The sequence below is a fragment of the Protopterus annectens genome, chromosome 6.part1 (genome assembly GCF_019279795.1).
Source record: "Protopterus annectens isolate FY-2018-M chromosome 6.part1, PAN1.0, whole genome shotgun sequence".
Classification (NCBI taxonomy): domain Eukaryota; kingdom Metazoa; phylum Chordata; order Ceratodontiformes; family Protopteridae; genus Protopterus; species Protopterus annectens.
This window is the reverse complement of record NC_056738.1, coordinates 287,064,878-287,087,892: the sequence shown is the minus strand read 5'-3', so window position 1 is coordinate 287,087,892 and position 23,015 is coordinate 287,064,878. Positions and strand designations below refer to the sequence as shown.

The 23,015-nt window shown below is 40.8% G+C and overlaps 1 protein-coding gene across 3 annotated transcripts in view; it reads left to right on the top strand.

The window, feature by feature from the left end:
- IKZF2 (IKAROS family zinc finger 2) overlaps positions 1-23,015 on the top strand; it is a 932,087-nt gene that overhangs the window by 749,095 nt on the left and 159,977 nt on the right. For all 3 annotated transcript variants that reach the window (XM_044075710.1, XM_044075712.1, XM_044075711.1), the window contains exon 6: positions 10,741-10,878. In XM_044075710.1, the coding sequence (XP_043931645.1) occupies positions 10,741-10,878 (138 nt within the window). The remainder of the gene's footprint in view (positions 1-10,740; positions 10,879-23,015) is intronic.

Genomic DNA, 23,015 nt, shown 5'->3' with positions numbered 1-23,015 from the left:
AATGTAGGGGAGGGGTATAAATTGAATACAAAAGAACAAGGAAGAGGAAGTTGATAGTTAGTGAAAATAGTTAAAATGTAGGGGAGGGGTTAAAAATTGAATACAAAAGAACAAGGAGGAGGAAGAGTGATAGTTAGTGAAAATGGTTAAAATGTAGGGGAGGGGTTATAAATTGAATACAAAAGAAAAAGGAGGAGGAAGAGTGATAGTTAGTGAAAATAGTTAAAATGTAGGGGAGGGTTATAAATTGAATACAAAAGAAAAAGGAGGAGGAAGAGTGATAGTTAGTGAAAATAGGTAAAATGTAGGGGAGGGTTATAAATTGAATACAAAAGAACAAGGAGGAGGAAGAGTGATAGTTAGTGAAAATAGTTAAAATGTAGTGGAGGAGTTATAAATTGAATACAAAAGCCAAAGAGGAGGAAGAGTGATAGTTAGTGAAGATAGTTAAAATGCAGGGGAGGGGTTATAAATTGAATACAAAAGCCAAGAAGGAGGAAGAGTGATAGTAAAGATAGTTAAAATGTAGGGGAGGGGTTATAAATTGAATAGAAAAGAACAAGGAGGAGGAAGTTGATAGTTAGTGAAGATAGTTAAGATGTAGGGGAGGGGTTATAAATTGAATACACAAGAACAAGGAGGAGGAAGAGTGATAGTGAAAATAGTTAAAATGTAGAGGAGGGGTTATAAATTGAATACAAAAGCCAAGGAGGAGGAAGTTGATAGTTAGTGACGATAGTTAAAATGTAGGGGAGGGGTTATAAATTGAATACAAAAGAACAAGGAGGAGGAAGAGTGATAGTGAAGATAGTTAAAATGTAGGAAAGGGGTTATAAGTGGAATACAGAAACCGAGGAGGAGGAATGATAGTTAGTAAAGATAGTTAAAATGTAGGGGAGGGGGTATAAATTGAATACAAAAGAACAAGGAAGAGGAAGTTGATAGTTAGTGAAGATAGTTAAAATGCAGGGGAGGGGTTATAAATTGAATACAAAAGAACAAGGAGGAGGAAGTTGATAGTGAAGATAGTTAAAATGTAGAGGAGGGGTTATAAATTGAATACAAAATAACAAGAAGGAGTAAGTTGATAGTTAGTAAAGATAGTTAAAATGTAGGGGAGGGGTTATAAAAACAAGAAGGAGTAAGTTGATATTTAGTAAAGATAGTTAAAATATAGGGGAGGGGTTATAAATTGAATACAAAAGATCAAGGAGGAGGAAGAGTGATAGTTAACAATAGTTAAGTACAGGGCTGGAGTTAAATACAGGGTGTAAGATAAGTATGGGAATAGGTGGAAAATGAGGGTGAAGTGAAGGAACTATAAATGTAGGATAGGTGAGGGTGGGTGAGAGTTGGCGGGAAGAGCAAGGGAGTAGAGTGAGCCTGAATGCAGTGAGGGTGAACACAGTGGGAGGTGTGCCAATTCTCATAAAGTAAGTATAAAGAAAACAATCACTTGAGGTGCAAATATGCTTAGTGTATAAATACATATATTGCTGCTGTATTAATTGCTAATATATTGTGTGTGAGAATAATGACAAACAGCTATGCAAATGCTGTTTTCTTTTCTTAGAAAACTGGATGGTTTAAGGAGGTAGCTGTACATTGTTGCGTAGGAGTGAAAGTGTATTAAAGTGACAGAGAGTTTGAATATATCAGTTGCTAATGTATTCTGTATTGAGAGAATAGCTAAAATCATAAGTGGATATTTAAATTACTTTTAAAATGGATTTTGTTCATACCTCCCAACTATCCCGATTTTTGCCTCATATTTTTTTCTAAGTTATGCATTTTGTGTTTTTCTGGAAAATCATCGATGAATGAACTTACTAAATAATGACATTGAGTTTCAGAGGTCATGCCCTTCAGAAAATGTATAGTAATGTTAAATCTTTTATTCCGCCATCTTTCCAAGTTAATAAGAGCAGTATTTAAAAACTGTCCCTATTTTTGGGCCATTGTGCTCCCATTATTTTTGGCTTTGTCCAGGTTTCTTGAGCTAAGAGTTTGAGAGGTATGGTTAAGTTGTCAGCCATGCCAAGGCTATTGGACAGTTTAAGGAGGTAGCTATAAATTCTTGCCTAGGTATGGGTTTGGACAATAAAATAAGTATGTTAAGAGTGAGACAGTTGAGCTTAGCTAGTGGGTATGAAATTATTAAAGGAGGTAGATCTTATCGTCATTATCCCTTTGCTGGGCACTAGCCAATTGCATTTAGTTAGCGATTACAGACATTAATGTTCTCCATTATATACAAGTCTGGTGTCGGTCAGTAAAAGTTTTCTATGTAGAGGTAAGACATACATCTAAGTAATAACAGTTTTGTCGTAGCTATCCTTAGTTGATGCAAGGCTTCAGAGTCATGATTTTGAATCCCTCTTTATAGTGATATGCAGAGAGGTGCATACAAGAAGTGGAAGTTGGCCAAGTAGGACTAGTTATCACTCTTTTGATGATCACACAGAAGCAGGAATGTGGAGGGGGGCTAGCCTAACAGAGTGCATTAAACTTGAATGCTGCTGTTCAGCAACTGGAGACACTTCCTCTGTTGAATAAAGTGCTGCTGGACATGTTTGATGCAATAATCAGAGTCTTCAGATGGGTAATTCTTAAACTTGGTAGTTATTCTGTTGAGGTTCAGTGCCATAGATAGTATGCAGGACTTTGAATTACATTATTGCTGAGTAGTGCAGCTAGGTTTATCAGAGCAGCGCAAGTTCGGCACAGGTTTTAACAAGTACCACCCCATGTGTTGTATGTTGTTGAGTTATAGAAGACAGTGGTTTGCAGAGCTAGAATCTGAGAGATGGAACATTTGAAACACAAATATTTGCTTCTGTGAGGTTGCTGAAGTTATCATGTCTATGACAAAGTTGTTGAAGACTGAAAATTTCTTACATGGAGTTTGAGGAAGAGATGAGTTCTTTAAAAATCCGGAAATGAAAATGAAACTAATATCGGACAACTAGTACAGTTATGAAATCACCACGTCTGCACAGCATAAGTTAGCAGCTGTTTAATTTTGTTTTATTGCTACCTTATACTGTCAAACAAATGGCCATAATGTATTTTTGATGCTGGGCTGTGTGTTGTTTTTAATGAATGTTGCACTGCATTCATCAGGTACTAGAGGTAACAAAATGCCATTGATGAGTTTTGCTAAATATCTTTCCAACTGTTTTGTTTGGCTAGTTTTTAAAATAGTTGCATCATTTTTAAATTCTCTGCATTGGCAAAATGAGACAGGTGCAACAACAGATATGGCTTCCATCCATCCACAACCCCCATTTCACATTTTGCACATGGAGTTGGGGTATCCCATCAACAGTGATATCCATTTCTGAGCCAATGTTTGCACCACTGGGTGGCTCGCCCTGCAGTGGTGGATCTTTCATACCACACACACACATTACACACACATACACACCAATGGTCAATTAAATGTGTCCATTTATATACCTTGCAATGTCTGGAGTCCTTATAAGTAAATAGAACAATTCAAAATTAGGTCACTTATATGGTAAGTAGATGCTTAGGAACAAAGGATCATAGGATTAAGCGATTTATGCACATGGAATGCCTAATGAATTGATCCTAAGACCACTACTCATGTTGAGCCATCCTGTTTTACATCTACAAAGTACTCTTTTCATGTAGTTAAGATGTTTTCAATCTATTGAGCTTTTTGCTGCCACTGCCTACCAACCGTCATACCCTCCCATTCTTTCCCCATACACCAGGAAAAAACCCAACTGTGAGAAGCTGTCACTTAGGCAGCCAGCAGGGTTTTTTTTTTTTTTTTTTTTTGACTTTTTGCAACCCTGATCCCACTGCACAAGCTCAGAATTATACCCAGGCTTCTGCATGCAGTGGGCATCAGCAAGAACATGTCACATGCTTCATCGAATGATGTAGCCCCAGACCCCCTCATGAATACAGAGTTCCTATGGGGATGCAATCTCCACCACGGATTCATCCACAGAAATGTTTGCCCTAACATGTACTTCCACACCCTCCTCACAAGGAGAAGTAAGCTGGCAAAACTGCGTTACTGTTGTCCTACCCCACATCACCTCCAGCAGGTACCCAAGCTGTGAATTGAACTCTGGTCATCGAGGTCATAGTTACGGATTTATCCCTGCACGCCAGTGGAGCTGACTTAGTTATGATACTGAGGAAGTCTTGAGGATGAACAACATGTTAGGTCTTGATGTGAAATGTTATAGACTCATTCACTTAAATGTAGGATAATCCTGGGATGCAGTATATTGCAGACAAGATGTTCCTAACAATCTACCAACTAGGAAGGAAACCTCGGATTATGTATTCCATTTTCTTAACTAGGTTAGGTTCTCCTGGACATCCTACATGTAAAGAATAGCTTAACTGCTCTTTACAGCAGAATATACAACATGTAAAAAAGTAATTATATGTAGAATACTTTGCAGATGTTGCATTCCTCGTGGATAAAGCTGTGCAAAAATGGGGTAGAGTGACGTTATTTAGGTTACTTGCTGAAATGTTAAGTATAGTGTTTGTAAGGAAATGTGCTGTCTTTGAAGAAAAACAGCAACTTTCATTTAACTGCCAATGGCAGCAGGTTTGCATGATGTGGCTTGTTAACAGTATACCTTAGTGTGAAAGCCCAACAACATTTACAGAAAAAAAGATATTTGTTGCATCTGATGAAAGCGTATCAGTTTGAAGCAAGGCATAAGCATGAACCTTTTGAGTGTGTGCTCTAGAGTAGTCTACAAGCAGAAAGAAGGTGCTCAAACCACTGTATGAAAAACTGCAAAGTCCCAACTTGAATTATTGCATTCGGTTTTTGTGGTTTTTGTCTATGAAATGCTATTCTGGTGTTTCTGTCGGGATATTCCACCTAAAGCTTAAATAAGAAAAAATACAGAGAGCATTGTTACCAGTATGGTTCTTATGGCAACTACTAATGAATACTTTTTTTTTTTTTTTTTTTCATAACTAGAAGCCCATTTTAACAAATTGTGCAGGGATATGACATCCAGAATTTCACCTACTCTCCTTCCATTTTTATCTGCTTCACCTACCCAGTGCCACCTTTACCTTCAATCAGCTGGTCAGTTTGTTCCTCCTGAGGGAATGGATCAGTAAAGCAAGATAAACATCACCCCCGTTCTGGTACACACCAGGACACAAATAAGACAAGAATCCTGTGATTTGTTTCTTCCCAGCCCATGAGTTCACATGCACCCCTGTTCAACGCCAAATTTGAATCCATGTCCTCCCTGAAGTGAAAACTGTGTGGCCCTTTCGGGAGTAGTTCAGTTAGACGTTTAGATGAATCAACCTAACACAGCTCCCAGTGCTGTAGTATACGCTTTGCATTTGCTGCCTGTCAGAGAATGAGCATGTGTAGTACCGAGCATGGGGTTTTGCAGCACAAACATTTCTAGGCCCATTGCAGCTGGTGATACATCTGCCCCTATCAATGTCATTAATGCAGTGGACTAATACTTTGTTTTCACCCCAGAATGAATGAGCAGGCACTGGCCACTCAAACCGATCCTTTCACACCCATTTCCTCCGATGCGTATGTTGCTAATTGAGGATGGGTCACTTGAGATATAATCAAGGCTTCACTCCCCTAAAGCATGGGACTGCACTGAGAACATTTCAAAGCCAGACAACCAAAAGTGAATAGTGCTTGTCAGTGTAGTCTACTCAAGAGGTTGATTCAGGTGGGCAGTCTCTTCTTTATAGAGGCAAGACAGGACGGCATGTGGAAAATATAATAAAGTACCTCCACCGAGGTTCCTTACAGAGGGATGCAGGGAGCAAACTGGGTGTCCAGTACAGATCACCTTAAAGCTATCATGCTGTACTCTTGCTTCCTGCAGGTTGCTGGGAGTTGATTTGTGCCTGGCATGCAAGTCATCCTTGGATGCTGCTCTGGTGGACCTTTTGCATGGCTGCAGGTGAGCGGCATCAGAGCTACTGGATCTAAGGATTTGAACTGTGCTTGCGACTTGGACGGAACATCTTGGGGGGACAGGTATGCATCATTGTGGGTCCCCGTTCTCTGGGGCGGACTTCGGTCCATATGAGGCAGAGTTCTTTCCTAGACCTGTTCGGGTGCAGCATGCATGAATGGAGAGCTGGCGGGTCGCCCCTGGTCTGACACTTATGTCTCTGATGGGCAGACGCAGCTGTTAAATCATGCTTTAACTACCATACACCCCTTTAAAATAACTTATAAGGCACAATAAATCGTCAGATATATTTGGCTTGCATGGCTAGTCTTGTAGTGGTCACAATGCTTGTTAGCCTAGTATACACCTATGAACCTATAACTTTGAAATATTAGGGGAATGAATTTGGTTAAAGATAGTAGTAATTGTAATGCATGTCATGGAGATCGATTATGTTGAGAAAAATTTGCAAAAATATGTTTGTTATGTACTTTTCTGACTTCTGAAAAGTTTATAATAATCTTCTTGTACAAGAAGCACATTTTCAAGCTATTCTAGTTTCTCACTAGAGCATAATTTGCAGCCACTATACAGCAGTATTGGAATACTTTAACAGCTTTGTCCTGCAACAGATGCGCGCACACACACACACACACACACACACACACACACATATACATGTATTTCAGAATGAACAAGTAAAATTTCTTGACATCCATTTCTCAAACAAATAAGTGCATTATGACTGGAGAACTGATCGTAATCATCCATGCTGTGCACCTTTTGGGCTTGTTACAATCTAGTCTTGCAGTTTGCACACTTGACAACCAAAGCAGAGCAGCATCAGAAATGTTCTTTAGAAGTTCAAATACCCTTTACACTGGTAAAGTCAAAATGTGGCACAGTGAATTGTAAAGCTTTTGACTGACCAGAGATATATTCATTCCTGGCTGCTGGCTGTTTGTCAACATTATATGCATCACAGAATACAAAGCTCTAATTATGTGTGTCACAGATTACAAAGCTCTAAAACTCTTTGCGTCCCTACACTTTTTTTTTAATCTGTAACTCATACTGCATTGAAGAAGATAAATCTCTGTGTATGCTGCAAATAATTATGCTCAAGTTTCTTCTATCCAATAAGCATATAATGTGTTCTTGAAATAAATGTCAGGATTCACCACTCAAGCTTTTTCTCACTTTTCTGTTGAGATAAGTTTCTTGACATCCATTTCTGAAACACAAAATAAATTGGTTAAAATCATCTGATCATACTCCTCCATATAGCAGATTGAACATTAAATTAGGAGTTAAAGATTCTGTAAAATGAAAATAAAAAAAGACTTCTTATTCTTTGAGTGTTATGATATATGATGGCACCTATGTCTCTAATGGACAGAGGTAACCTGTAAATGGTTCATCTCCCAGGCCCATGCTTACACTTATTAAGGGTATCAGAACTTGTCAGAGATTTGGGATGTATGGCTAGGCTTAAAAAGGCCCTTGTGGTCGTCAGCCTAGTAAACACCTATGAACCTATAATTATAGATGAAGACATTAAGTAGGACAATGCATGAAAGAGGCATGCAGGTTTATCATTACTTTAATGTATGCATTTTAAACATCAGTTTGGCAATGACATGACTATTTTATCCTTGATTCTTCATAGATCCATTCATTCACCAATTTCTCTTACTGTCAGTGGGTGCTGGTACTGAGATGTTAGAATCAGAGATCTTGGCCATTATCTTGTAGAGGGATGTGAGGTTTGCTGTTCCCTTACAGCCCTCTTCCTATTGGTTGCCAAATACAAAGTAGGGCCTGCTTTGATTTGCCCCTATGTACATGCATGCTTCTTCCCATATATGATATTTGGCTGGAAAGTATGCTGTATTTTACTGGGCTCCTTCTGAATCCTGTTGCATGTGAAATACAGTTACTGGCCTTGGAACAGGTGATGTTCCTATAGCAGCATATGACCAACTCAACTCCATGCCAAGACAGGTGAGCGAACAGTGAGTTATCACTCTTAACCCTTGCCAGTTAGCATCATCATTTTTTGGGCTAAGTGAATGAGTCATTCGGGTTGTAATTACAGCTTCACTGCTGTTTGCCATGATGCTAGCTCAAATGTTATTAGTCTGAAATGAGGGGCAATATTAAATGCTAGACAGATCCCCTCATTATTATGTCACTCAGACAAAATCAGCATATAAGGAGGGCTAGCTTTTTTTTCTGTCTACTGCCATGTCCTATTAATCTATGATTTATATTCCAGTGGCCGTACACTCTCTGAGTGAACTGTCCAAGGCTGCTGCTTTTCATCTGGAGAAATGTTTTTCGTTATCTGTCACTGTGAATCATTTCATCTCCCATCAGCGTCATGCTTATTTAAGAACATTGTGTTTCTGTGAGCCTGTGTCTTTTAAATGAAAATGGTTAAGGTTAAATGTATGGTATTAACAAAAATGTAAAAATGAATGACAGGTTTGCATATGCAGATGTTATAAGAAAAGAAATCAAGATCAAGTCAGAATACAGAGTTCTGAAGCAGAAAAGTTACAACAGTAAAATGAATGAGAGATGATTGGTAAAACAAGGAAGTTTGAGCAGTTTCCTATATTTCATAAGAGAACATTAAACATAGTCTTAAGACGTACAAGGCAATGGGGCAAAAAGGAATTCTTGCCAGTGTACTTTGGCTCTCAGTGTATTAGTTTCTCATTAGGAGGAAGTACTCCATGGGAAGGGTGGTGGTGGGTTTTGAAATAGCTTCTTCCCCCCAAAAAGATGAACTAAGTGAGAGTGATATGGCATTCGGTACTGTATGGAATACATGTCTTTGCGTGAAAGACTATCGCTCAAATATCAAACAGTTGTCTCTTTTAATACCATAAGAGGAAAAATAGAATAACTCTGTTGATTTATTTTTAGTTATTTATTTGTAGACATTTGTATTGACATTTTTATCTACTGAACATATTATTTCCCCTTGATTCCTTTGATTTTCCTCTGATTCTGATTTTCTGCAGAACACTGTAAATTAAGTTTTGTTGCAAAACATGAATACAAATGTATGTCTTCCAACACCACCTTGTAAAATTCACCATTTTTCATTATCCATTATCCCGTTAGTTGCATGTCAGAACAATGTGTACAGTTTCTGGCACTTTAACCTTAGTGTCTCTAGTGGTATAATAGTTAATGTTACTGTTTCACAGCACTTGGCTTCCCAATTTCATTCCCATATGAAATATCTTCTGATTCTGACTATCCTTTTGTTTGGGTATATTTTACTTATCCTTTGCTGCGTGGGTTAGTCCAATTAGGCTAGCAGAACCAAGGTTGTATGTATACTACTAGGAGAAATTTGGCCAGGAGTTTGAGGAACTTTCCCTACTCTTTTTGGTAGGTGCAGTAGAATTTATGTCCACCTGATCTACCACTAACTCGGGTAGCTGGAGCCTCTGTTTAACATCTCATTTGAAGGGCATCACACTCAGGTGTTCAGCACCCTCCTTATGTTGCACAATCCATCAACCTGGTGTGGGAATAGAACCTCAGCCTTTTGCAGGAAAGGTGAATGTGCAACATATTGCACTGCCAGCACTGCATGTGTTTTCTCCAATCTCCTGACACATCCATAACCTTGTGAGCAGATGAAATGGCAATCCTTCTGATTTACCAGCTTTTGTTGTGTGGTCCCCATGTAAATATGTATATGCCGTCTGTGATGGACTGCTTTCATGTCCATGATTGGTTGTTTGCATTATAGTTGCTTTTTGGAGGTATAGGCTTTGACTGTTACTAGATGCCAGACTTAATTAAAGGAGGTATTAGAGAATGAATGACTGTGTAATACAGAGTATTCAGTCAAGTAATATGCATGAGTGACTAATAAAATTGTGCAACTAAATAAGCTGTAGTCATTTACACAGGGAGAAGAAAGAGGTGTGTACTTAATTAGAAATACAATCCAGTTAAGTACTAGTACACTAAAATATGGTAGGGTTATAGTTAACTGCAACATTGACATGATACTAGACAACAGTGAGACCATATGAAATTAAGATTTGTCACTGCTTGGAAACTGTGGAGCAGGCATTTTATTTCAAAAATAGTAAAGAAGAAGAAAAAAAAATGAATGTCTCCATTCAAAGAGTGAAAAGTGGCAAGGGTTATGGGGGCTTAAGAGGGAAAATGTACACGCCATCAGTGGTAGTAGCCCATGGTGAATGACACATTTGGTAAGACTCATTCTAAAAGTAGACTGTCAAAAGTTTACACAGCCTACACATTTAAAAAATGTCATAACCTGCAAAAAAAGTGGTATTAACTGTTTTCACGCTGAATGATTTTTACCAAAATGGGAAAGGTGGGTGATATGAAGGAGGGTTTGCTTCTTAAGCTGTAAGGAGTAAATTAAAGGAAATAAGCTGCAAAAATGAGCTTTGTTTTACTAGTTTGTTTTCAGGGCTATTAAAGTGGTGGAGTGACTGGAAACTGTACAGGTGTAAACCAGTATTACATTGATCAGACTGATTTTAATACACTGGCGTGTTTGAAGTGGTTTCTACCCATTTCAGACTCGTAGTTTGTTTCTGTATTAATCATTCATTGTGTTTTAATTTCACCTGAAGATGTGATGCGACAGCAGTTTTCATAGGAAGTGAACTGCTGGCCTGGTTCGTGCGGTGCTCTTTAGCAGCATCACAGTGCATCTTTTAATCAGTAATAGATTTAGTGTACTCCTAAGTCGAATTAAATAACTTGTATGCTTTTCTTCCCGCAGTGGGCAAGCCACACAAGTGCAACTACTGTGGCCGAAGCTACAAGCAGCGCAGTTCCCTGGAGGAGCACAAAGAACGGTGTCACAACTATCTCCAACATGTTAGAATGGATGCTACAGGGCAGAGTATGACTCATCAAGGTATGTGGGAAGTATCATGCAGAGGTGCCATGACTTATGAGTTATTCTAAATCTAAATATGCGTTTGTGTGTGTATTTACTGCATAGACATCAGTAATGTTACTCTAAAAGACATCAATAGTATGTAAAATATTGATGACACAGTGGAAGCAGACAACCCTATGTGTCTCCTTACTTAAAATGTCACCACAAGACAGCTAGTTATATTTAGGACACACAAGTCGTACTCTTCATGGATCTGAAACTAACATTTTTTTCTTTTCTTTTTTCTATGACAAGTTGTAATATTATGTGAAGAAGCAAAAAAAAAAATAGGAATGACTCTAATGGCTCTGAAAATTTCCATTACCTGTCAAAATACTTCTAGACTTCTCAAGTTGATTGAAAAGGGAATGAAATAGTAAATTGCAGTAGGCCTCTAACCTGCAAACTTAACTGTATGTGAGAGAGCTAGAAAAAGGGAAAACAGAGCAGTAATATTTAGACGGACCAGTTGGATATACAAAGAGCTTCAGGTTTGTTGTAGGTATATTATGAATGCTGTGGTCTTAGAGAAGAGTGCAGCCAATAATGGGATCAGCTGTGTGAGGCAGATGTTTCAGCACTGAAACGTAACAGGAACTAACTACTCCGTTTATGAATTCTGTCAGCTTTTGCATACTGAATGCTGCATTGCAATAAGTTTTTCTTTAATCAAGTACATTTTTACATAATATTTCATGACAAGCTGTACATAAACTGTTAAAATGATATAAGATGACTCTGTGATGTAATTCTCAAAAGCCTTGTGCCCAACGCAAGAGATGTATGCTGATGTTAAAAAAGACTAGCCTCCTGCAGTTCTTACACAGTGACTATGCAGAATGCCAACAATTCTCTAAGCATGTGCAGAATAATCTTCAAGGATGTGTAGCTGTAGCACTCTTCAACTCACGGCAGAAACTGTTACAGTATTTGAAAACTCATCCAATAACTGCAGAGCTGCATGTTCTGGCAAAAGCCAGATACTCCTTACATTAGTTCTGTCAATCTGTGATACCCTCTCTCTCATTTCTGACATGATTTCCTCGTACAGAGTTGGCCATTCCCACATTTTTACCCCACACAACTGTCAGGATAATTTGTTAAACATAGATCCTACTAATAAGATAGCTAGATCCTGCTGAAGACAGATTCTGGACTGTCTTTTTTACTTCAGTGTTCAAACACCCCCTTACTTTCAGTAACTGCCCCAAGAGAAAAGATAACCAGAGCCACCAAAACCTTCCTCACTTCCACTTTTGCATATCTTTCTACTTTAGTTTCATAAAATTCATTCCCTTCCAAGTTCCTTAAACTGCTTATTAGCCATGTCCCATTTCCATTGTGTGCCAAAAAGGCAGAAAAAAACAATTATTCACCATTACCTACTCATACACTAATGCCCCTTGAGTCATTAGCATTTCCCACCGTTTTGACACCTTCCATCACTCCTGTCACACACACACATATGTATAAGTTATGAGCCTCATCTTTACCACATCTCCAACATGCTGCCTTCTCCCACCATTCCTCTTCCTTAATCATTCCCTGATCTTTGACCTCCTCTGCATAAGCTTCATTTTTAATTCAGAAACTGAACCCACTTTTTCAGATTCTTCATTATTTGCTACTTTTCTTCGCACATCTTGTTGCTACTCCATTTTTTAATCAACCACATTTTAATTTCCATAAACTCACTTCTCTTGCCCTCTCTCTCTGTCCCAAATTCTTTTAGATAACTCCTTTGCTTTCCTGATCAGCCTCCAAACCTCCTGATTGTTACACTTCTCCTCTAGATGTCCTTCAAGCTGCTTTACTCTTTCTGTAGCTAACAATGCTGATCATAACTCATTCACCAAGCAAACATGCCCAACATTACTCTGAATTGTTTAAAGTGATGCCACCCATTCATAGCCTATAGACAATGAAAATATTCTAGCAAACAAATTAATTGCTAACATCTATCCAGCATCCACAAACGCCTGAGTCGTATGTACTAATGTAATGTTACTATTACCTTTAGCTGGCTGGTAAATAATAGAAGCAGTAAACTGTAAACAAATATTTAAAGCAAAATGTAGAGAATATAAATTGTGACAATTAATGGTAGATGACAGCAAATAAATTAGGTGCTCATTTTATTTCAAAAACTGCTTTCCAAAGTCCACAAATCTCCAAATTCCTTAAACCACTTACTATTACAAAGGAACATGTTTTGAAGGTGCTTTATAAGACCAAAATGATGTCTTCCACAGGGTCTGACAAGGTACCTGGCTATTTAGTAAATAATGATAATCTTGCTCCCACAGAACCGCACTTCAAACTGCTTAACTTAAGTTTAAATACTATTTTTATCACTGAAGTTTGAAGCACTATGCTTGTTATGCCCCTCCATCTGGCTGGCCGTACCACCAACCCCAGGAACTAATGACCTATAAGCCTGACTTGCCTCATTTGTAAAGCCATAAAATGTCTTTTAACTGACCTCATAAACTATAGTGTCAAAAAGCTCATTAGGATTGACCCATCAGCAAGTAGTCTTTATCAATGGAAGATCCTGCCTAATCAGTCTGGTCAACTTCTTTGTGGATTGCACAGGTTGTCAACAGTAGTCCTGCTATTCATATCGCACATCTTGACCTGGCAAAGGTGTTCAACTCTGTACCCTATGCTAACATTTTAAGTAAGCTTAATGCTTTAAAAATGTATGCCTATGCAGTATGATGGCGAGCAAACTGACTAAAAGGTTGAACACATACAGTGTAAGCATCAAGTGCCTCATTAGAAAGTACGAGGGTAACCGGTGGTGTCCCCTAGGCATCAGCACTGGAACCCCTCCTTTTGGGTATTTACATTTTCTGATATCTGGTCTGGAAATCAGGACCACTGGCAAATGACGTTTGCAGATAACTGCTAACTGGGAGTTACTGTCAAGTCGCCCTCTGATACCATAATCCTTCAGCAAGAACTTACACTCATAAATACTTGGTGTACTGAGAATGGTCCCAGATTAAATGCAAAGAAGTGTTTTATCCTCGCATTTGGTAGACAAACCCTCTTCCCAGCCAACAGCGCAGACAATACCCTACGTCAGAATGAAAATTTATTTGGGGAACATGGAACGTAAGTTAATAATTTCCTCTCTTTCAGTCACTATATGACAACAATAATCAGAAAATCCTTTACTTAGCACAGCTTATTGCCAAGGGAGTATCATCTTCATCTGAGGAGGTCATAATTCTCTTATATTCATCATTGATTAAGCTAATTATTGAGTGCAATGCCCTCTTTGGAAGTTTGTTTATTAAACATATCACAAATTAGAAAGACACCAGAGGTTTCTAACTAAGAAGGCTGTTGGCTTAAAGGTACTACGCTACCATAAGAGGCAGTCCCTTTATTCAGTATCTTTCTGCCTCTTGAGGGGGCATATGTGCCTCTCCTTCCGGAGCATTAGAGACCCACTTGTCCTGGATCTCCACAATTCTAATAGATCCATACATATTAAAAACAGGTACCTAAATCTTCACCAGTAGATAAGTAAAATCAAATGTAAAGACAGATTTATCATGCAGTGCCTCCCCTACTCTGGAACTATCCATCTCTGAAGATTCAACAGAGTAATACACTATCATCTTTCAAACAGCTTCTAGAAAATTGGGTGAGTATGCACAATGTCACCCTTTTTTTTACTGGCTAACCCTCCCATAAAAAGTATGTATAGCCTAATAGTGAGTACTGGCAATCCATAAGTGATAATCAAACTCAGTTGCCTTAAAATCCATATGAATCCCTGCTACCTATTGTAACTGTACATTGTAAACTCTTATTCAGCTCTTTGTCTGTTTTCCTTTCCAGCCACCCTGTCATTTCTGAGTATCCAGCCTCCTTTCTTTTCTCCCACTGCAACAACCTTAATTTGTCATTCTCCAGTGCTTGTAAACTCCTAAAGTTAAGTTTCCACTTTCCCTCCCTGACTTGATTTCCATCTGCATGTTGATTTCCTCAGTACACATTCTTTTTTCTCTTTCATATAAACTTACACACACATTTTGCACCTATTTTATCACTTTTGCCTGTTTTCTAACTATTAAAAGATAGAGTACTAAGGATGGAACAAATACAACTAACCATTTAATTTCTCCCTCCTATATGTTTACTTTCCCTAGTTTTCTAAAATATAACCACGTTTTCCTTTATTTCAGCATACTTTCTTTCCTTACTCATTCTTGATGTTCGTTATACCTTCTCACCCAAATAGTTTTCTGTCTCCTTTAAACATCATAATCGTAGATGTTCTTCGTGTTTCACTGTTGCAGTCATCACATTTGGGTTATCCCTGCCAGGGTAGTCCTCAGTTGGCCAGAATACCAGAGGCTTAGTATTTCTGGATCGGTTGCCATCGCTCCAGGACTGATGTCAGGTCGTCAGTGTTATAAATTAAGGCAGCCAATGTCATTACATCAGTCTTTCTTGCCGAGGAGCGCAAAGCAGAAGCAGTTCGCACGAGTGCCGGTCGGCCGCTATCTGAGTTTTTTCATTTCCGAATTGAAGGTGAAGTCTTCTAAAGCTAAGTACCCTGTTGGGGATCCTTTTTTCTTGCTCTAACTGATGTCAGAAAAAGTTAACAATTGTCTTGCCTGTGGAAAGCAAATACCACACTGAGATTTTCATTCTTACTGCATCACTTGCTTAGGCCCAGACCACGATGTCCCTCGCTGTCGCTTTTGTGATTTGTTCAACGCCAGAACTGTACATTGTCAGGCCCTTATTGTAGCTAGATCATTTTGCTCTCAGTCCTTGAATTCCGATATGGCTTTGGTAAGCCATTCAACAGCAGATCTTCTGAAAAAACATAAAGATAAAGACAGAGACAGACTGCACAGATCCAAAACTGCCAATGACGCTTCCGTTAAGCTAGTCGTCAGTTCTCCGGTCCTCAGTGAGGCACTTCTGCAGCCCCTGATTCCTGCTTCTGTGGATTTGCAGGCCACTTTCGAGACCCTTTTGGAGTCCGGTATGCTGCGAGACTCTTCATCGTCTAAGGATCCTGCGGATGTCTCTACCATGGATGGGTCCAGAGTTGCTGAGCAGGCACCGGCTTTTGAGGAAGTACTTTGCACTACTGATTCTCAACACAGACTGACGACTGCTTTCGCGTCTTCCATTCTTTTGAAAACTACTGAGTTTCTAAGGCACAGGGTACGAACCACACCCAACAAACAGATGACCCAATCTCAGGCACCTGCTTTCTTGCCTCAGTCTCAGATGCTTAAAATGGCAGAAGACCTTATAATGCCTATCAGGGGAAGCCAGGCTACCCCTTCCAAAAGAAAAAGAGATTTGCCCCCAATAGTTTTATATGAACAGGAGTCCAATGACTGATGCATCTGAATATGAAGATATGCAACCCTTCTCAGCTTATGAGGATTCTGATGCAGAGGAATCCATCCCTTCAGCCTCTCCACCCGAGGACTTTTCCTTTGGGGAAACCCTAAATACCTTAAGGGAACATTTCCAATGGGAATGTCAGGACTACCCTCAGTCAAAAAAAGAGACTCGGGGAATTCTTAGATCTTCCACAGCACAGACCTCTGGCCAGTTCTCCTGTCGTGGATGTTGTGGATGATGTTTTTATAGAATCCAGTTTGACTCCTGACACCCTTCCTCCTGCTCCCAGGAAACCAGACAGATACTATAGAGTCCCAGATTCTCACAAATTTCTTTTCAAAAATCCTACTGCTAACCCCGTGATTATCTCTCAAGGACCTAAAGGAATTAAAGCAACTTCTGCTAAGAATCCCACCCCCTCAGATAGGGATTCCCGAGCATTAGACAGATGGGGTAAAAAAGTATACATCTCTGCTACTCTTGCTATTAGAGCACTAAATTGTCAGTTCCATATTCTGAAATATCAGCAACATACCATGGAACTCATCAAACAAAAAAAAATCTTCTTTTCCTGCTTGTGCAGAAAATAAAGAGTTAATGCATTCTGCAAGTCAAGTAACTAAGCACACCTTACAATGTGGTTTTGACGCCCTAGAAGCATCTTGCAGGGCAGCAGTCACTGGTTCTGTCCTTAGAAGGCAGGTTTAGCTTAAGGAACAGCCCTTGCTAGACCATGTCAAGTCCAAATTATTGGACGCACCACTGCACAAAGACAACTTATTTGGCACCAAGGCAGAGGTGGTCTTAAAAAAGATGGAAGAAAAAGCTAAATCTATGCAGCCAGTTAAAGACTTCTTGCAGGTCCAGCCACCGAGGTTCAGTAGGCATTGTCCCTCCAAGCACTTGTCCTTTCTTGCCCCCTCCAGGTCAGCTCAGCCCAGACCCCAGGGAAATAGACCCCCCCAGACAGCAGCCCCAGGGAATGCAGAGATCTAAACAATGGAGTTCCACATCTTCAAAACCAGGGAGTGCTAAGCCATCCCCTCATGGTAAGAACTTGCAGTGACTTTACACTTCCACCCCCTCCCTCCGTCCACCTGCTCTTGCCCTTAGGAGGAAAACTGTCCTTCCACGCAAGCACCTGGGCCACCATTACCAACAACCGCTGGGTCCTCAACATAGTGTCCCAGGGATACAAATTTTATTTCCACACTCTACCAACCCCAAAAGGGTTCCCAGATCCTCCCCAAAACCAGTAGGCAGAGGCCAAAAAGCAAGTAATTTCCCTGCTGTCGATGAGGGCAATAGAGCATGTTCCTACAGAGGAGGTAGGCCAAGGTTTCTACTCCAGACTCTTCCTGGTACCCAGAAAAGAGGGCACCTGGCACCCCATCCTCAATATATCCATTCTAAACACTTTCCTGGTGATACCAAAATTCAGAATGCTCACCCTCCAGCAGCGTCTACCTCTCCTCTCCAAAGATGCTTGGTTAGCCACCCTAGACCTAAAAGAGGCCTACCTACACATCCCAATCAGGGAATCTTGCAGGAAATATCTCCGCTTCAGGGCAGGATCACTGCACTTTCAGTTCTCTGTGCTTCCCTTTGGCTTATCCACTGCTCCCAGAGTTGCCATTGCTTTTTTTAGACAAAGAAATATACAAATTTACCCATACTTAAATGACTGCCAGATTCAGGCAGACAGTCAGGAAAAGCTGCTAAAGCACCTGACCTTTGTAAAGGACCTACTGACCTCCTTGGGGTATACTATCAATGAAAAGAAATCCAAACTAGTACCCACGCAAAAAATTATATTCCTGAGAGCAAGACTGGACACGGCATCCCAAATGGCATTCCTTACACCAGAAAAACAAACCTACCTGACAACCTACTTCTCTCAACTAGCCACCAGACCCCAGTTATCAGCAATGAAAATCCTGCAAGCTCGGGGGTTCATGGATTCTTGCATTCTACTCATTCCATATGCCAGACTGCATACGAGGAAACTACAATACTACCTAAGAAACCTTTGGTGTCAACACTCCCAGGACCTGGAAACTCTTACAGCAATGATGCCTTGTTTAAGGAAAGATTTCCTTTGGTGGGCAACAGCATGCAACCACAACAAGGGACTACCCTTCTCACAACCCCATGCCACCCAGACCCTCACCACAGATACATCAGACTATGCCTGGAGTACACACCTGGATGGCAGGTGCATTCAGGGCTAATGGAGCCTAAACCAAATACATCTGCACATCAATCAAAAAGAGATTTTAGCTGTTCAGCAAGCTCTGACAGCCTTCAGACCCCTAGTCTCCCCAGGGCCTCTACTGATCAAAACGGACAACACCACTGTGATGTGGTATATCAACAAGCAGGGAGGGATTCGCTCATACCCTCTGTGCAGGCTCGCCATGACACTTTGGCACACGGCCTCAGCCATGCAACTACACCTGTTAGCACAATTCTTGACAGGCTCTCTAAACTCTCTGGTAGACAACTTAAGCAGAAATCTTCTGGACCAACATGAGTGGCAACTAGACCAAAGAACCTTCACCCTTGTAACCTGGAAATGGGGCACCCTGAAGTTCGACCTCTCTGCTTCCCACTCCAACCATCAGCTCAGCAAATTCTGTACCAGGGAACCTCACAGCAAGGCCTGGAAAGTGGATGCTCCATCCTTCCTGTGGGTCAACCTCTCGGTTTATGCATTCCTTCCTCTACCGCTCATTATAAGGATACTGCTCAAAATAAGAGAGGAAAAAACAAGGACAATCCTGATTGCCCCAGAGTGGCCACACCAGCACGTACCCTCTGCTTCACAGCCTGTCACTACTGCCTCCATGGAATCTCCCTCAGATCCCAGCACTCCTGACCCAGAGGAACAGAGAATTCATGCATCCCCAATTGCAGACCCTCAATCTGGCAGCCTGGCTTATTCCCGGACTACTGCACAAGCTGCCAATCTAAGCAAACGAGTTATAGATGTTATACATGAGGCCAGACGCCCTAGCACTAGAAAGTCTTATGCTGACAAGTGGAAAAGGTTTTGCACCTGGATCCAGGCAAAGGGAGCTGGAACTGCACAGCCCTCCCTACCTCTCATCCTGGATTACCTGGCTGACCTACTACACAGGGTTCTATCATTCTCTTCCATTAAAATTCATGCCTTTGCCATCTCTTCTCATTTGAGCACAGCCACCTCTTTTCTCCAACCTTCTCATCCCAACAGTTTCTAAGAGGGGCTAACAACTTGAGGCCACCCAGAAGAGCACCTACTCCAGCTTGGGACCTTAACTTTATTTTGGAAAAGCTCACCCTTCCCCCCTTTGAACCAGCAGCATCAGCAGAGTTAAAGTTCCTCTCTTGGAAGACAGCCTTGCTTCTGGCCATCACTTCAGCTAGAAGAGTATCCAAGCTACAAGCATTAATGTCTGTAGAGTCCTTCATCATTTTCCATGCTGATAGGGTCTCCCTCAGGACTAACCCATCCTTCATGCCAAAAGTGGTATCCAGTGTGGCTCTCAACTAATCCATTCATTTGCCTACTTTTTCCCTAACCCACAAAACAAGAGGAAAAGGATTCTGCACTCTCTAGATGTGCACAGACAGCTCAGATTCTACCTAGACAGGACTAAGTCATTTAGAAAGACTGATCAATTGTTAGTCAATTTTGCTGCAGGAGCAGAAGGCATGGCCATATCTAAACAAACCATTTCCAAATGGATAGCACACTGCATTAATTTCTGCTACAAGCAGTGTGGGAAACCTCCCCCCAAGGGGGTCAGGACACATTCAACCCGAGCAACCCCCACCTCTGCAGCTTTCCTCAGAGGGGTCCCCACAAGGGACATCCTGGAAGCTACAACATGAACATCTGTTCATACACTCATCAAGCATTACCACCTGCCTATCTTCTCCAAATCCAGGGCAGGCTTTGCCACAGCAGTCTTGCAGGGCACCCTAGCCAGCCCCCAGTCTTCTTGACTGCCTCCACTCTTTTCTTCAGGTTTGGGAATCAACCCAAATGTGATGACTGCAACAGTGAAACATGAAGAAAATAGTACAGTTGTGTACACTTACCATAAATGTAGATGTTCGAGTGTATTCACTGTTGCAGTCCTGGTTTCCCTCCCTCCATCCCCCTTCTCTCTCTCTCTCTCAATTTCTCTCTCTCTCTATCCTTACAAGGATTTTTTGGAATTTACTGTTTACTGGTGGTGTTTTTCCACCATAAGCTAGCTCCCTCCTGTGGGCTCCTGACAGGTAGGGTAAGAAAAACTGATATAATGGCATCGGCTGCCTTAATTTATAACACTGATGACCTGACGTCATTTCTGGAGCGACGGCAACCGATGCAGAAATACTAAGCGCCTGGTATTCAGGCCGACTGAGGGCTACCCTGGCAGGGATAACCCAAATGTGATGACTGCAGCAGTGAATACACGTGAACATCTACATTTATGGTAAGTGTACACAACTGTACTTTCTGCCCTACCTCCTTTACCATTTCTAATCATTATAGATTTCTTTGAGTGAAGTTGCAGCCCCACCTCTTCCTCAAATTTCTTGAACAAAGCTAATACCCCTTAGTAGCATCTCCTATACATTCTGCTGCACAGTAATGCAGTCATCAGCAAACTATTAATGCTGCTCTGCCTTCCTTTTCTCCCTTACCGTCCCAATAATTTTATGATCCTTTGACACATTCTTCAGTCAGTATTATAGGTTCATAGTTTCATAGGTTGGTACTAGGCTATCGGCCCTAGGGCCTATACAAGCCTAGCCATAACATTCCCCTGGCTATTTCTTCCCACAGTATTTACTTCCATGGACCCCTGTCTAGCAGGGTGACTGACATGATCTCCGAGGTGAATTTCCTATCTCCCATCCAATCGTCAAGGTTCCTTTTGAATAGAGCCAAAGAGGCGCTCTGCTTGACATGTATGGGCAGTCTATGCCAGAGTCTGGGGAGTCTCTGGGTCAGGAACCTATCCCTCCAGCATGTTTTGTTCATTGTGATGACAAGGTTTAGATCCCTGGAGTGTGTGGATCTGAGAGATTGGGATTTCTTTAAGTGTAGCATGTCCAACAGCTCTAGGTTTGACATGGCCTTGTATGTTAAGCAGAGATCACCTCTGAGTAGACGGTATGTGACAGAGTATAGCTGGACTTTTTTTAGATGCTCAACATAGGGCATCTGCTTTAAGCTTGTGATTCTTTTAGTGAGGTATTTCTGCGACCTTTCCAGTTGTTGCAGATATCTTGAGAGGTAAATGCCAACCGGAGCATTGTGTTCTATAATGAGTCTAATAAGTGTAAATACAGTGGGATAATGACCTCCTTTTTCTGGATGAAAAGCCCTTAGTGATGAGGTGTGCCACATAGAAGGATTTCCTGACTGTTGTGGTGATGTGGTTATTGGGGTCTATATTATAAGCATGGACGTTTACTTACCCGAATACCTAAACACCGACACATATTCTGCGAACCGCAAATACACTGAATGCCCTAAACCACGAAATTCAAAAAGTTGAACCGTTATAGTTGTCCCACCCCACCGCCCGCTACATACTACCTACACAAACAAACTAAATAAACCATATACATACACTAACCAAAACCCTACTTCTAACCCTAAACTAAACCCTACTTCTAACCCTACACTAAATCTTGCATATACCACCATGTATGCACTTAACTTAACCCGCACACTAACCCTAAGGTCTGTAACTATCGCACACTTACCTTACGGAGCTATACCGCAGAAGGGCTAACCATGACGATTCAGTGTTTCCGATTTCGTGCTTCTGGACGATCGATGTTTTGCGGTTCAATGAAGACATGTCAGTGTTTAGGTATTCGAGTAAGTAAATGTTCATTCTTTTAATATAGACTCAGTTATTGAAGGTGAGACCACTGTCCACCTGTGTCCCCAAGTCTCTTATCACACTTTCGGTGTTTAGTGTACTGCCACTTATGTGGTAATTCATGGGTACATGTTTTTTTCCCAAAGGGGATAACTATACATTTCTTGGCATTGAGCTTGAGCCCATGGCTCTGGCACCAAGCACCTGTTTCTGTAAGGCCCTTTTGTAGAATATCCACATCATTTGGGGAGTCAATAATGGCTCCCAGTTTGCAGTCATCTGCGGACTTTGTTAGCCAGAGTCCCTTAGTGTTGGCTTGTACTTCAGAGAAGTAGATGCCAAACAAGAGCGGTCCCAGGACTGAACCCTGAGGTACAGATTAGCTCAAAGATGGTATCCCTGCTTTTTTCCAGTTCATAGTATCATCCACCCTTATAGCTACTCTTTAAACATAATGCTTACTTATGGACTACTGTACAGTATAATCACTCCCTGCAAAAAAAAAAAAATTCTTCCCCTCCACCTGTTTTAAAGATCTAATCAAAATATTTTGTTGACCATGTTACATTTCATGTTAATAACCATTAATACCACACCAGCTTTTCCTGACCTTTCTTTTCTACCCAAGCTACAGAATTTAGTAATAACCTCCAATGGTCAGTAGACCATCTCCCTTTTACAAAACCATTATGGGCATCTGCCATATGTTGGCCAGTCCATCCTTTTCCAGCTGAATACGCCTCAGTTAAAGAAATCCATTTGAAATTCTTAGTGTCTTCCTGGTTTACTATTCCTTTTCTTAAAACCACTGCTTTGGCTTTTATCACAGTCAGGAATCGTACCTTTGTCTGA